The 14,903-nt window shown below is 38.4% G+C and overlaps 1 protein-coding gene across 10 annotated transcripts in view; it reads right to left on the reverse strand.

Moving 5' to 3' along the window:
• Positions 1–14,903, reverse strand: part of SYNE2 (spectrin repeat containing nuclear envelope protein 2) — a 331,838-nt gene that overhangs the window by 260,908 nt on the left and 56,027 nt on the right. For all 10 annotated transcript variants that reach the window (XR_012329953.1, XM_019922908.3, XM_019922901.3 and 7 more), the window contains exon 2: positions 13,041–13,170. Coding sequence is in view for 9 of the 10 variants with exons in the window: in XM_019922908.3 (XP_019778467.2) it covers positions 13,041–13,119 (79 nt within the window). In the remaining variant the exon portion in view is untranslated. The remainder of the gene's footprint in view (positions 1–13,040; positions 13,171–14,903) is intronic.

A 14,903-nucleotide genomic window follows, 5' to 3' on the forward strand; every position in this document is an offset into this window, starting at 1 on the left:
TACTACTCTCTCCTTCTTGAAATATTCTCTTTCTTAGGATTCCACAGTACCACACTCACCTTGTTTTCTTTCTACTTCTCTGGACACCCCTTCCCAGGCCCTATTATGGGCTGGTTTTGCTTTTTCTATCTCTGGAATGTTCTGCCTAGGCCCTTCTTCTCTTTCTCTAGATACCTTCATCTACTCCCAGGGAACCAATCACCATTTATATACTAATCAATTCCAAATCTTTACCTTCAGCCCAGGTGTCTGTTTCTCCTGAGCTGTGCATATGTTTATTCCACTATCTTCCGGGTATCTCCACCTAGTTATTCTAGGGACAGTTCAAACTCAGCATTTCCAGAACTGAGTTACCATCTCAATCAACTCCCTCTCCTACCAAAGTTGTTCTCCTGCATTTTTCTTCAGTTCCATCATCCACTCATTTGCCCAAGAATAAACCTGAGTCATCTTTGATACTTCCCTCTCCCTCCCTTTCCCATACCCAGTCAATCAAAACATCCTGATAATTACCTCAATAAAGCTGAAAATAAAAATTATTTCATATGATATAGCTTATATGTGGAATCTAAAAAAAAAGGGTACAAATGAACTTATTTACAAAACAGGCAGAGTCACGGATGTAGAAAACAAACATATGGTTAGCAGGGGATGGGAAGGGGAATAAATTGGGAGATTGGGATTGACATATACACACTACTATATATAAAATAATCGACAAGGACCTACTATATAGCACAGGGAACTCTACTCAATACTCTGTAATGGCCTACCTGGGAAAAGAATCTAAAAAACAAAAAGAGTGGATATATGTATACGTATAACTGATTCACTTTGCTGTACACCTGAAACTAACACAACATTGTAAATCAACTATACTCCAATAAAAATTTTAAAAATAAAATAAAAATTAAAAAATTTTAAAGCCCTGAAAATTATATCTATTAGATATCTCTGGATATCCATTTCTCTCCATCCATACCGGCACCTCCTAGATGAGGACACCATTATCTCTCAGCCGGTCTTCCTGTCTCCACACTCAGTCCCATAAGACCACACCCCACAGTGCCCCCTGGGTGATTTCTAAATCACTAGTTCTGAATATGCTTCTACTCAGAATCCTTCAGTTGCTTCCCCTTGGTCTTAAGAAAAACTTCAAACCCCTATACATTCACATGACCTCATCTTTTCACACTCTCCTTCAAACTCTAATCCTCAGTCTCGCTAAACATCCGTTTCCTGGAATGTGCCACATTCAGCCTCATCTTCTGGCTTTTATATGCCGTCACCGCAGCCTGGAGCACTCTTTCCACCTTCAACGCCTGCTCATCTATTAACACATTTTAGGTCTAAGCTTAGAAATCGCTTCCTCTAGAAAGCTTTCCCTGACTCCCAAGTCTGGGTGAGGTATTCCTACTCTGTACCTCTATAGCACCATGTCAGCCCTCTTTGCAGCACACAGCATACTCTACTGTTGATATAATTGTCTGTATCCCTATAATCAGAACATACGTTTCAGGACAGCACATGCCATGTGCCATCCCCTGTGTTCAGCACAGTGTCATACACCATAGGTATTTAAAAACACTTGTTGAATAATAAATGAACAAATAAATGAATGGGGCTCTAGCAATAAATGAACCTAACTTAGGAAAAGCATAACAGTTAATGGAGTAGTATCTCTTACTTTAAAAAATCCTACATTTCCCTTCAACAAGTACCTGATATCAACAAAATTTCTTGAAATGTTAAGTCACTGTCTCTACTCCCTCACCTCCCATTATCTCCTCAACCCCCTCCAGTCAGGCCTCCAGCTCTACTATCTGAGTGTGGCGAATGCATTAGAGCCACCAGCTGACTCTATGAACCCAATCCAATGGCCATTTCTCTACTTAACACAGTTGACCATACACCCTTCTTGAAATATCTTCATCTAGGGGTTTCCAGGCCATCACACTTGTCTGGTTTCCCCTTCTTTGGCCTTGGCCACTCCTTCTCAGTGTCCTTTGCTTGCTCCTCCTCTTCTGTTTGACCTAAAAGGCCTGCAAGACCTAAAAGGTCTGCTCTAGCTACCTATTCCATAGGTGATCTCATCCAGTCCGTGGCTTTAAATGTAAGTATACCAGCCATATGCTGATGGCTGCCAAATCTATACCTTTCTCTAGAACTCTGAATCCTGACATCCAACTGTCTACTTGACATCTCCATCTGGATATCAAATAAGCATCTCATATCTATCATGGCAAAAATACAAGCTTGATTTCCCCCAAAACTAGTTTATCTGCCAATCTTTTTTTTTTTTTTTTTTGCGATACGCGGGTCTCTCACTGCTGTGGCCTCTCCCGTTGCAGAGCACAGGCTCCGGATGCGCAGGCTCAGCGGCCATGGCTCACGGGCCTAGCCGCTCCACGGCATGTGGGATCTTCCCGGACCGGAGCACGAACCCATGTCCCCTGCATCGGCAGGCGGACTCTCAACCACTGCGCCACCAGGGAAGCCCTATCTGCCAATCTTTATCACAATAAATTCCATAACCAATTGCTCAAGGCAAAAATTTAGAAATTATCCTTAATTTCTCTTATTAATCACCCAATCATCTCAATGTTCACAAACATCCTTTGAAAAGAAATCCGTGGTTCTTCATCCCATTGCTACCACCCTGGGTCCAAAATACTATGATATCTCACCAGGGCTACAACAAAAGCATCCTAACTGGCTTTCCTGCTCCCAGATAATCCCCTCTCCACACAGCAGCCAGAGTGGAAAATGTAAATCAGATCATGTTACTCCCTTGATTAAAACTTTCCAAAGGTTTCCCATCCACACACCTTAGCTTAGAGCTGATGAATCCCTGCCTAACCCAGCTCTGCCTTGCTCTCCAATCACCCTGCCCCTCATCCACCACAATCCAGCCACACCAGGCTCCCTTTGCTCCATGAATTCACCATGTTTGTTTCTCTTGTTGAGTTCTTCCTTGAGCCATTGTCTCATACTGGAATGCTCCTCCCTAGCTCTTTGCACAGCAGCTCCTTTGTGTTATTCAATTGCTCCTTAAGTATCTCCTCTTCCTTCTCTGACACCTGATCTAAAGAAGATGCCCAAGCATAAATCCATTTTTGCATAAATCTGTTTTTGATATTTGCTATTTTTCTTAATGATTTATTGTTTGTCTCTGTAACTGAAATGCAAGCCTCGTGGGGCACATGAAGCTTACTGGAGTTGTTCACCTCAATAACCTCTCAACCCAAAATAGTGCTTGATAAAAAAAAAAAAAATAGTGCTTGATACAAGGTGGGGTTTCACATGCTGCATGAATATATCAATGAACAGATTTACCTGTATTCATAAAAACCGTAATTACGCGATAAAGTGGTTAAGTGTGAATTCAACTGTACTTTTGAAACATTTTGTTTTGAAGACATCAAACCACCCTGGAAGTTCTGCTGAGTAAACACTCAGACTGAGGCAGACAGACACAAACAGCAGAACTAGTCTGCACTCTGAATATCCTTCTTAACTGAAGACGAGGCCAACAACGCCCACGTTTTGGAAAGATCCTACATGTTACTCAAATTTGAGAAGGGCTGTTGGTGTTCTGTATTTGAGCCAGGTGCCCTTGATCTTGTAACATTTCGCTACCCGTGTAATTGGTAGTACCCTTTGTAGTAAAGGCTGAAAAGACAAAGGCGTGACCCGTGCATGCTGCTCCACCCCAGAGGCAGAGAGCAAGTGTGTGTGGCTGCTCTTCTCCCACTTTCTTCCAGTGCTCATTCAACACATGTTGCCTCATAGACCATCAATGACCAGGAGAGATTATTCACCCAGAATCTCATATCTCTCCTGCAAAGATACACACATTATCTTTCTAAGATATACATATATCTAAGATATACACACATGATAATGTCAAACATTCCATTTCTCTAATAAATCATTCACAGCTTTTTATCTATCATTTTTAAATGACTCTAAAAATACCCGGTGGTTATTAGTAAACTTCAGCTCTCATACATATTGAGAACAACAAATACAGTTACCTTTTACCAAATTTCCCTGCTGAACGTTTTAGAAAAATGGAGCCATTTGGAGAAATTATAATCACCAATGCTGAAACCAGATGAGGGAAGTAATCTCTTGAAGAGGCACATGTAGAATGACCTCTGATTTTTAGAGTATAAAATCACACACTAAACCCACCAGATGGTTATAAATTAATCTCTTATATTTACTTCAAATTTTCCCATTTCCAAAGGGAAATTATTTTGAGTTTTATTTTTCCTAATATACTACTTCAAGCTCTGAATAATTACACCCCCTCCCCACACACATGCATACACAACAAATGCTCAGAAAATCTTGTATCGCCCATGGGGCTAATTAAAAAGGATTCTGATTTCTATAAGGAATGAATGAGATCTTTGTTAACCTACTTTAACAGGACTCTAAATGACCCTGGATTTATCTTGCCCTACTTTTCAAAATGTAACTGACCCAGAATAAAGTAAGCTTATCCCCAAACTCCTGGCAAAAACAGAACCAAAGTTCCCAGAAGACGAAACCGTATATATACAACCTAAAAAGAAAAAAAAAAAAAAAGAAAAAGAAAAAACCTTTCCCTGAAAAACATCATTCACTGCTTCCAGAGCTATTTTGTTTTTCATTTAATTGGAATATTTTTAAGATTATGAAGCTTTACAATATGAAGGCAACTAATCCTCCAAAACAACACAGCAGAAGACAGTATCAGCTATTATGATATCAGGAACTTTCTGGAAGCTTTTTTGTTGGGACAGTACAGCACTGATAGCTGGTGAAGGACTATAACTTGATTATTTTCTCCGGGTGTAATAATCACCTAATTGGCAAAAAAACAAAGAAACCCAGAGATATTGCTTTTATTCATAATAACAAAGCAGTCTGCCTTGGTTAAAGAAGCAAAAATACTGTCTGCATATTTCTTACTCTTCATTCATCATTTCCATCAAAATCCCACATTGGGGACCTAGGTGCAAAAGGGCAGAAATCCTACCCAGAAGCATTTTATTAAATCCACTCCTCTTTCTCAGTCTTCACAGTTTCATTCACTCACTGTCATAAGGTAGAACAGAATTTCTCTCAGAAACATGATACTAAAACACTACTGAGCCCCTAAACACCATATATATACCTCACTGCCTCGTGTCTAAAGAAATCTTTGTTTCCATCCTGTCTGATTTCCCTGAACACTGAACAATTTTTCTAATTCAGGATACTTTATATATTTTTTTCTTTTTTTTAATTTAAATTTAATTTTTACTTTATATTGGAATATAGTTAATTTACAATATTGTGTTAGTTTCAGGTGTACAGCAAAGTGATTCAGTTATACATACACACATATCCATCTTTTTCAGCTTCTTTTCTCATATAGGTTATTACAGAAGATTGAGCTCCCTGTGCTTCACGGTAGGTTCCTGTTGATTATCTATTTTATATATACTAGTGTGTCTATGTTAATCCCAAACTCCTAATATATATCTTTATAGTGGAATGGCCACTCAGTTTTTCATTACAGGGTTTTTTATTGAAAGCCTAAAACACGTCAGAAATTTCACTGGCAATAAAGATACAAGATTTCCTATGCAGGGCACCTAACATACTTAGAGGAACTCAGATGGCTTATTAGAGCAAGAGATGTCCAAAGATGAAAGGAAACTCCAGGATAAGGAATAATGACAGAGGGTTCAGCAGGAAAACAAACTCCTGGGAAGTTCTTATTTGTCTTACTTGTTGATGTCACTTTCACATGATGTCAACAGGCAAAAGCACAGCTGGACTACACGCCTCTTGCAGGTGCTCAATCTATTCATCTTTGCATCCTTAACACCCTACCTATGGTTGCCATCCAGTATTTACTGAACAAGTGAATAAAATTCAACATTACATCACATAATTATTCTTGTAATCTAACCCAACGAACACAAACATTTTCTAATGTTATTAAAAGGAATACATACATTGAAAGCCTCCCTTCAGATGGATACTCAGTAAATCATGAATAAATTTAAATGGAGTAATAACCTAACTACAGAGACTCACATTTCACTGCTCAGCCCTACCAAGCAATGTCTACCCAGAAGGCATAAAGGGCTTTTTAACCTTTTAAAATATGTCATCTAGAAGATAACAGCACTAAATAAAACATATGAGCATTGTTTGAAACAACACAGTAACTTGGCTGGACATGGTTTTATACAGGTTCGTGCAGATGGTTAACCATTCACCAGCATTTTGGCAGGACCGCATGAAAGTTAATTCCACGTGTGGTGGCAAAGGTAACAGAATACACACTCCTTCCTAGTCCTTTGTCTAATTGATGATAACATTCTCTATTCGGATGCTGTTGCTCTAATGAGCTACCATTGGCCTACCTCATTTTTGAAAACAAAATAATGTGCTCCTGGTACATAAAATTATGAAACAACTTAAATCGGGACTTCCCTGGCAGTCCGGTGGTTAAGACTTCACCTTCCAAGGCAGGGTGTACAGGTTCAATCCCTGGTCGAGGAGCTAAGATCCCACATGCCTCACAGCCAAAAAACCAAAACATAAAACAGAAGCAATATTCTAACAAATTCAATACAGACTTTAAAAATGGTGCACATCAAAAAAAAAAAAAAAAAACTTAAATCTGAAATGTATAAAGTGTCCAAAATTGCCATAGCTACCACTTAAAATATCACAAGATGAGTCAGCCTAGTCAGTCAATTTCACTCATTGTTTTTTGGATTTTTTTTTTCAGTACGCGGGCCTCTCACTGTTGTGGCCTCTCCCGTTGCGGAGCACAGGCTCCGGACGCGCAGGCTCAGCAGCCATGGCTCACGGGCCCAGCCGCTCCGCGGCATGTGGGATCTTCTCAGACCGGGACACGAACCCGTGTCCCCTGCATCGGCAGGCGGACTCTCAACCACTGTGCAACCAGGGAAGCCCCACTCATTGTTTTTAATTGAACTATAGTTGATTTAAAATATCATGTCAATTCCAGGTATCAATTTCACTCATTATTAATTTGACTTTCAAATGGGCCCTCTACCTGTGTCGTGCTATTAAGCTTTCCATGACATAGGAAGTTCTCAACAGTTTCTTTGAAAACAGGATTTTTTATCTACAACAATTTATTTTAAGCATATTGATATAAAATAGTATTTAATGGTCTTATTATTTGATGCTATTAAAATACTTGGTGAAAAGACACTAAATAAAAAGGAAGTTAAGGGGCTTCCCTGGTGGCGCAGTGGTTGGGAGTCCGCCTGCCAATGCGAGGGACGTGGGTTCGGGCCCTGGTCCGGGAAGATCCCACATGCCGTGGAGCAGCTGAGCCCATGTGCCACAACTACTGAGCCTGCGCTCTAGAGCCCACGAGCCACAACTACTGAGCCCGCACGCCACAACAATTGAAGCCCACGCACCTAGAGCCCGTGCTCCACAACAAGAGAAGCCACCGCAATGAGAAGTCCACGCACTGCAACCAAGAGTAACCCCTGCTCCCCGCAACTAGAGAAAGCCAGTGCGCAGCAACGGACACAACACAGCCAAAAATTAAAAAAAAATAAAATAAATAAATTTATTTTTTTAAAAAAGGAAGTTAATACTTTGGACATTATAGTTGCTACCACTATTATCTCAAGCAGCTCAGCTTCTAACTTTGGAGCTTCTCCACCTTATTTTGCATAGTCAATAACTGCAGAGTCCTAATGAGTCTTCCACCTTAATGGTTTCTTATTGGTCCCATACTTTCCTACTCACTGCTATAACTCGAATCCATGCCAACATTACCCAATACGCAGATATTTGCAAAGCTTTCTAATCAGTTTCTCCAATTCACTTTCTCACCCCTTTCAAGTCTTCCTATACCTCAAACCCAGACTAATCTCCTAAGGCACAACTCTGACCATGGACCCTGTCCTCTCATTCCCAAGACCCAATAGCTACCTGCTGCCTAAAAGCAAAATCCCCAAACTTCTTGGGCTTGAATTCAACTCCCTCAAGGATCTTCATCTCAGAAATCCTACTGAAGGGATTCCTCCTTTGGTCTCAAATTAAATGGAATGGCAAAGAAAGTCCCTTCCAACTTGAAAACTCTGTGGTATTATCCAGCTTTACCCTTTACTGCTTCCATAATCGTATCTGCCCGATACCTCAAAGAAATGTTCTCTGAACATACCTTTCCCACCTGAAGAGCTTAGCAGAGATGTTATTTCAGACAAAATATGTACTTACTATTCTCTTAGGATAAAAGGGAAGGAAGCATCTATTATTTTGCCAGGTAAGAAATCCAATGGAAAGATGTAAAGAAATTCTATAATGGAAACCTCAGTAAAGCAAATAATTTTTAAAAGCAACCATTTATTTATCATTTTAACAGCTTAAACTTTCATATCTATAATCTATTTAAAATGTGGACCATCCATGGTAGTACAAAATGCACTAAACTAAAATAAATTCCAGTTTTTACATTAACCTGCTCAAATTGTTCAAATTCACAAATGTCATTTCTTTTTCCTCCCTAAAATCCAACCATTTCAATATTACTATCCTCACTAGACTAAGAGATCACAAATATCTCTCTACAAAAAGTGCCTTTAAAAATCCCTTCATATGGGCTTCCCTGGTGGCACAGTGGTTGAGAGTCCGCCTGACAATGCAGGGGACACGGGTTCGTGCCCCGTCCGGGAAGATCCCACATGCCGCAGAGCGGCTGGGCCCGTGAGCCATGGCCACTGAGCCTGCGCGTCCGGAGCCAAATCCCTTCATAAAGACATTTTCTCAAAGATCACACAAATGATGAACAATAAATGATGTTTATTGTCCTGCTCTATGAATTTCAGCAAAGCACTGCCTGATTCCTTAGGTCTGATGCCTTGTTGGCCTTGCACACATAATATACCTGTTTTCATAGCATATCAACAATGATTCACCACATTTCAATGCAGACATTTTAATCTTTTCTTAAGCGTATTATTCTCAGTCAAGGTATGGCCATAATTGCCTCACCTTATATAAGTTTTTGGCTAAAATAAAGTAGGCATTATTAGTTAAATAGGCCTCTTTCTTCCTTTTAAAAAAAGGTTCTGAAATGAGGAGAAAAAACCTTTCTTATGAGCGGTCATCCTGAGCCTTTCATATGACATAAAATCTCTTTACTTATATTACTCCAAGGATCACTAAGCACATGTGAATTCTGTGAAATACAAGTCTGCTTACATGGTGTACAAAGCCAAATGATTTTAAGACTATTGCCAACAGCCTGCAGTTCAGTAGTTGCTAATGTTCATAATATTGTCTATCAATGTTTTTGTCTACGTAGCTAATAGCCGTGCAATGAAACCAAAGTTACCTTCAGAAATACATACAAGTTCCTTCTTTCTTTCCTTCCTTCCTCCCTCCCTCCTTTCTTTCTTTCTTTCTTTCAGCAACTCAGGCCGAAAGAATCATTACAAATCTGCTGATAACAATACAGAACTTAACTTTGGGAAATCCATTCATTTCATGGTTAAGCCTTCATTCTACAGTCATGGGAACTCCTCAGTTGAGAGTATTTGGCTAATGTGAGCAGCCCTTGCCCAGTGTAAAGCTGACTATAGTATAGTATTGGTTTTCCACCTCTCCCCCTATAGAGCAATGCATCCAGCAGCATATTCCTCTAAAGAGACCATGAAGGAAAAATCATTCACACCGGCAGCACATGTATATCACATTTCCATTGCCAAGCAGCCCATACTCATCTCCTACTGTAGAGCAGATTGTATAACCTAGTATAATTCAAAACATGCTATAAGAAAACACTCATTTATCAGTAACTTGCTAATTATTTTGAGCTACTTGTGAACCTGAGATTAATGTTACTTGAAAATGCCCATCCATATTCAGGATGTGAAAGATTGCTATAAAAATTAAAAATATAAAAGTTTGCTATGGATTAACTAGGGTAAGGCTAAGATTTATTTGCACTTTCCAGAGAAAGTTGTTCGGGAAATTCCCTCTTTCAAATTGTTCTTTGAACTATGTCGGAGTGGCTGTGGTGCAGTGGAAAGAAAACTATCCTCCAGGTCAAAACTGAGCTCTGCTGCTCACTAACTGTGTGACTCTGGGGGAGTAATTCCATCTTTGTGAGCCACAGCTTCCTTCTCTGTATCTTGAAGATAAAAATATCTACCTTACAGTGTGGTTGTAAGGATCAAATGAGGTAATGTACGTAAGGGTGCTGTGTAAGCTAGAGCATGCTACATAAAACTCTACAGTGGGGAAGAAAACATCTTTAAATATAACACCTATACTATTATTATAAGTGCTAAAATAGGTACTATGGGAGAACAGAGGACACAGTGTGAATCTCAGCCAAAGAAAGAGTGGGGCTCATGGAGAGGGCCGAGTCTGGCTAAGTTTGGGATGAACAGAGATAGAGGAGGCCTAGATGAGCTGGACTCTTCCAGTGGAAAGAGGAGACAGGAGAGCTGCACGGGGAACCACCCGAACAAAAGCACACAAGCAGGGCAGCATGGCCCCTCAAGGAGCCATGGGGCTGGAGCACAGGGTGCTTGTGGGAGATGAGGGCAGAGAGAAAGGTGAGCAGCAGACAGGAAGTGCCTGTGAGCCACACCAAGAAGTCTAGGCTTTATCCCATGTGTGAACAGAAATGTCAAAACTGAAAACCAGACATCTGGTTTACCATTTTTTCCTATCCACCATGCAATTTCTACTCTAGCTGTGTGCTCCTGGACAAGAAATCCTTTGGGACAAAGACTTTAACTGTAATATCTACAAAGAAATTACGATGCATTTACTGAGCTCCTACTCTATGTTCCTACTCTATGTCAGGCAAGCATGGTGCTAAGCCCTTTGCATGCATTATGGTTCATCTTCAAAGCACAGGTGCAATATAGGCATCATCACCCACATTCTAAATATGAGGAAACTGAGACAAAAAAGATAAAGTCTCTTATCCAAGTTCAAGAACTGGTAAGTGGCAGAGCCAGCATGAGAAATTAGATTTACCTGAAGTTTGCACTTTTTGACTGCTTTCAGCCAACTCCACCACCACCACTGCCTCTGGTAACCACAAATCTGATCTTTTTCTGTGAGTTTCTATGTTGGGTTGGTTGTTTGTTTTTGAGGTATTATTGACCTACAACACTATATTAGTTCCTGTTACATAACACAGTGTTTAAATATTTCTATATATTTCAAAAGGATCACCATAATAGGTCTAGTTACAGTCTGTTACAAGATAAATAAGTACTAGGGGTGTAATGTATGCATGATAAATATAATTAACACTGTTCTATTTTATATATGAAAGTTGTCAAGAGTAAATCCTAAGGGTTCTCATCATATGGAAAAAAATTTTTTTGTTTCTTTAGTTTTGTATCTATTTGAGATGATGGATGTTCACTGCACTTATTGTGATTACCAGTTCATGATGTATGTAAGTCAAGTCATTATGCTGTACACCTGAAACTTATACAGTGCTGTATGCCAATAATATCTCAATAAAACTGGAAGAAAAAAATCAAATAAATGCATACATAAATACTTATCAGGATCAATTGATTCAGGAAAAAAGGAAGGGAGGGAGGGAGAGAGATAAAGAAAGAAAGGAAGGGAAGGAAAGGAAAGGGAAGGAAAGGAAAGGAGGAAGGAAGGAAGAAAGAAAGAAAGGAAGGAAGGAAGGAAGGAAGGAAGAAATTAGATTTACCGACCATTTATTGATGTACTATCTTCCTGATACACTTTAGGGCACATGAATTACTACTCATATTCAACCAAAACTTGAGAGAAAAATAAGAACATTGGGTTTTTTCCGATAAATGAAAATTTGATTCAAACTACTTATGACGAGTATATAACACCATAAAAATGCACTTACTGAGAATTTTTTAAATTCTTACCTCAAGTACTATCCCTCAAAATATGTTTCTTGAGTCTATACAAATTACATGATATTTATTTTTAAAAGCCATTGACCCCAAGGTCAAGAAGTTAATCATTCAAAACCATGTTTAATTAAAAAGAGATATCAGAAAGAAAGTCTTTCGGGGATCTTTATCATACATGACACAAATAAATATAATGCACAGCATGGTGACTATAGTTAATAATGTTGTGCTGCATGTTTGAAACTTGCTAAGAGAGTAGATCTTAAAAGTCCTCATCACAAGAAAAAGAAATTCTGTAACTATGTATGGTGACAGATGTTAATTAGACTTATTGTGATGATCACTTCACAAGCTACACAAATACTGAATTGTTATATTGTACACCTGAAACTAATATAATGTTATATGTCTATTATACTTCAATTCTTCTATTTAATTTAATAATAAATTAAAGATAAAAAAAAATAGTGACTCAAAAGCTATGGCTTCTAAATAACATTCTAAGAATGTTACATAATGCTGTCAATAATCTTTCAACTACTTTAAAATACACAGTGACATAAATATTTTCAAAGACTTGCCATACCCTTATTTATTCTACACTAGCTGACTTTACTCAGCTCCAAGATATGCAACAGAGGTGTAAAGTCTAGTGGCTAAGGAATTTTCAAAGTACATAACAAATATTGCCAAGAAACATTAAAAAAAAATACAGACAGTACTTATTTGCATAAAGGCACACATAATTCATGGGACTGAAAGTTCACTCACTTTTAATACTACTACTATTCCTTTTTATTAGGGCAAAATAAGGATGTACATTCAAAAAGATGTAAAGTAAGTGCAAACAATGCCAAGCAAACTATGGTTAACTATTTAATTTTCATTGCAAATAAAACACATGCACTCAGATTGAGAAACCGAGATACCAAGTTCCTTCCAGGTATTCCTTACTTTCCTAAGTAGCTGAGATAGCAGTAAAGATACTGAAGTATACTGAAAGATTCTACAATTGGAAAAATACAGATACATGTATATATTTTACCATAAGAGAGACAGAAAGCAATACAATTTGTGAATAGATGAGAGTTAGGTTCTCACAGTTACCACACCCAATCTTAATACCTTGCAATGAAAAATGGAGATCATCGATGCCCAAGGAAACCTGTTCGTCTTCGGTGGGAAGCACAGGACTAGATGCCATCCTTTGACTCAATGGAGATTATACCATGTCCATCTCAGTTAAAGAAGTGAACTAAAAATAGAAGGGATAAATGCTCATTAGTAACTCTGCAGCCCTGCATTTCCAGTAAACATGCATTGCCAGGAAACAACAGCAACCAGAAACTGCCCTCCAAAAGAATCACAGCTTTCTAGAAAGTGTTGCTTAGTTCACATGGAACAAAGTGACTACGCCTTCTTTTTTGAATCATAATCAAAATTTTGCCCTATGACCTATTCAGTCCCTTTAGAGTTTGCAGGCAGAACTCCACAAGAGCTAGCATTGCAGATTCTATACTAGCGGTGAAAAGGAAAGCTACACAATTATATTTTATAATTTGTCCAGAGGATGTAAAGCTGACACGAACTGATATCTTAGGTTTTGTGTGTATTATATTATTAGCCTCAACATACAAGGATTTTCTTTAAAGCTTTTCATTTAACTTAGTTCCTTTTCTGCTCCATGATTGTTGCCATTTACTGGAAACAATAAGAACTGGGTCTGCATAGTTTGCAAAGTGAAACTAAAAAAACTGTATCAAAAAGAATGTTTTCATGGGTTATCTAAGATATTGAATTATTTTCCTAAGCCCTTATTTTTCCACCTACACATTTCTTTCTCTACCCCCACTTTGACTTTTAAGGAATCCTTCCAGTAAGAGTAATTCTTACTGAGCAACTCTTTAAAAGTACTGCTTCGTGTATGTGTATGCCACTATTTGTATTCTGGGGGCTGAGAATAAATCATTGACTTTTCCCATACAGATGATGACTTCCTTAGCAAAATAAACTTAACCAAGTACATAAAAACATAAATTGTATCAGGAGATGGATAGAAGAATGGATAAGTGTACAGACACGTGATCAACAAAGTATAGCAAAACGATAATGGCAGAAGCTGTGTGTTGAATATGTGTGTTCACTGTCAAATCCTTTAACTTTGCTGTATATTAGAAATTCTTCATAATAAAATGTTGGGGGGGGAGAGACTAAAAAATAAATAAACCTGAGGCCAAGAGCTAGATACAATCAGTCATATCCAATAGACCACTTAAAAAAAATGCAAAGAACAAAAATCGTTAAACATCTAATGCTAGAGCCAGACTTCGAAAATCTTTCAATCCTGTCTCCCCACTGTTTATCATCCAAAACTCCTTTATCATCTCTCCCATGGATCACTGTTGTTAAAGATTTTACCTACCAAATAAACTATGTTTATTAATTAATATGTTTATCAATTAATAATTAGTTTTATCCTCTGAAGTAAGATGAATCAGAGCCTGCCTGAGGTAACATTGTTCCTATACAGAGTTGATACAATTCTAATCAAAATAAAAAGCTTCTTGATCGTTCAATGAGCCTGTGCAGCCTGCTGATTGATAAAGGTACAAATGTCCTCCGTTGTTGGTGTACTAAAGACCTCCACTACCCATTCCGATGCTGAGAGCTCCTGAACCCAAAGTGAAGGCAAAGCACTTCTTCATGATGACAGGGAGAAAAACTGAATTCCAGAATTAATTTCCTAATGGCACCCACTATTCCATGCCAGGGCTATTAAATAAAAGGATAAGAATGATAGTAGCAAACACTTATATAGCACTTACTATATATATGTACTGCTCTAAGCATGAGTTAGGTATCGTAATTATCCCATATTTGAAAAGACAAAACTGAGATGCACAAATGTCATATAACGTTGTCTAAGGACACATCGCTAATAAATGATGGAACTAAGATTTGAATCCAGGTGGTTTCGGTTTCAAGAGT

The sequence above is a fragment of the Tursiops truncatus genome, chromosome 2, assembly GCF_011762595.2.
Source record: "Tursiops truncatus isolate mTurTru1 chromosome 2, mTurTru1.mat.Y, whole genome shotgun sequence".
In the NCBI taxonomy this organism is placed as follows: Eukaryota; Metazoa; Chordata; class Mammalia; order Artiodactyla; family Delphinidae; genus Tursiops; species Tursiops truncatus.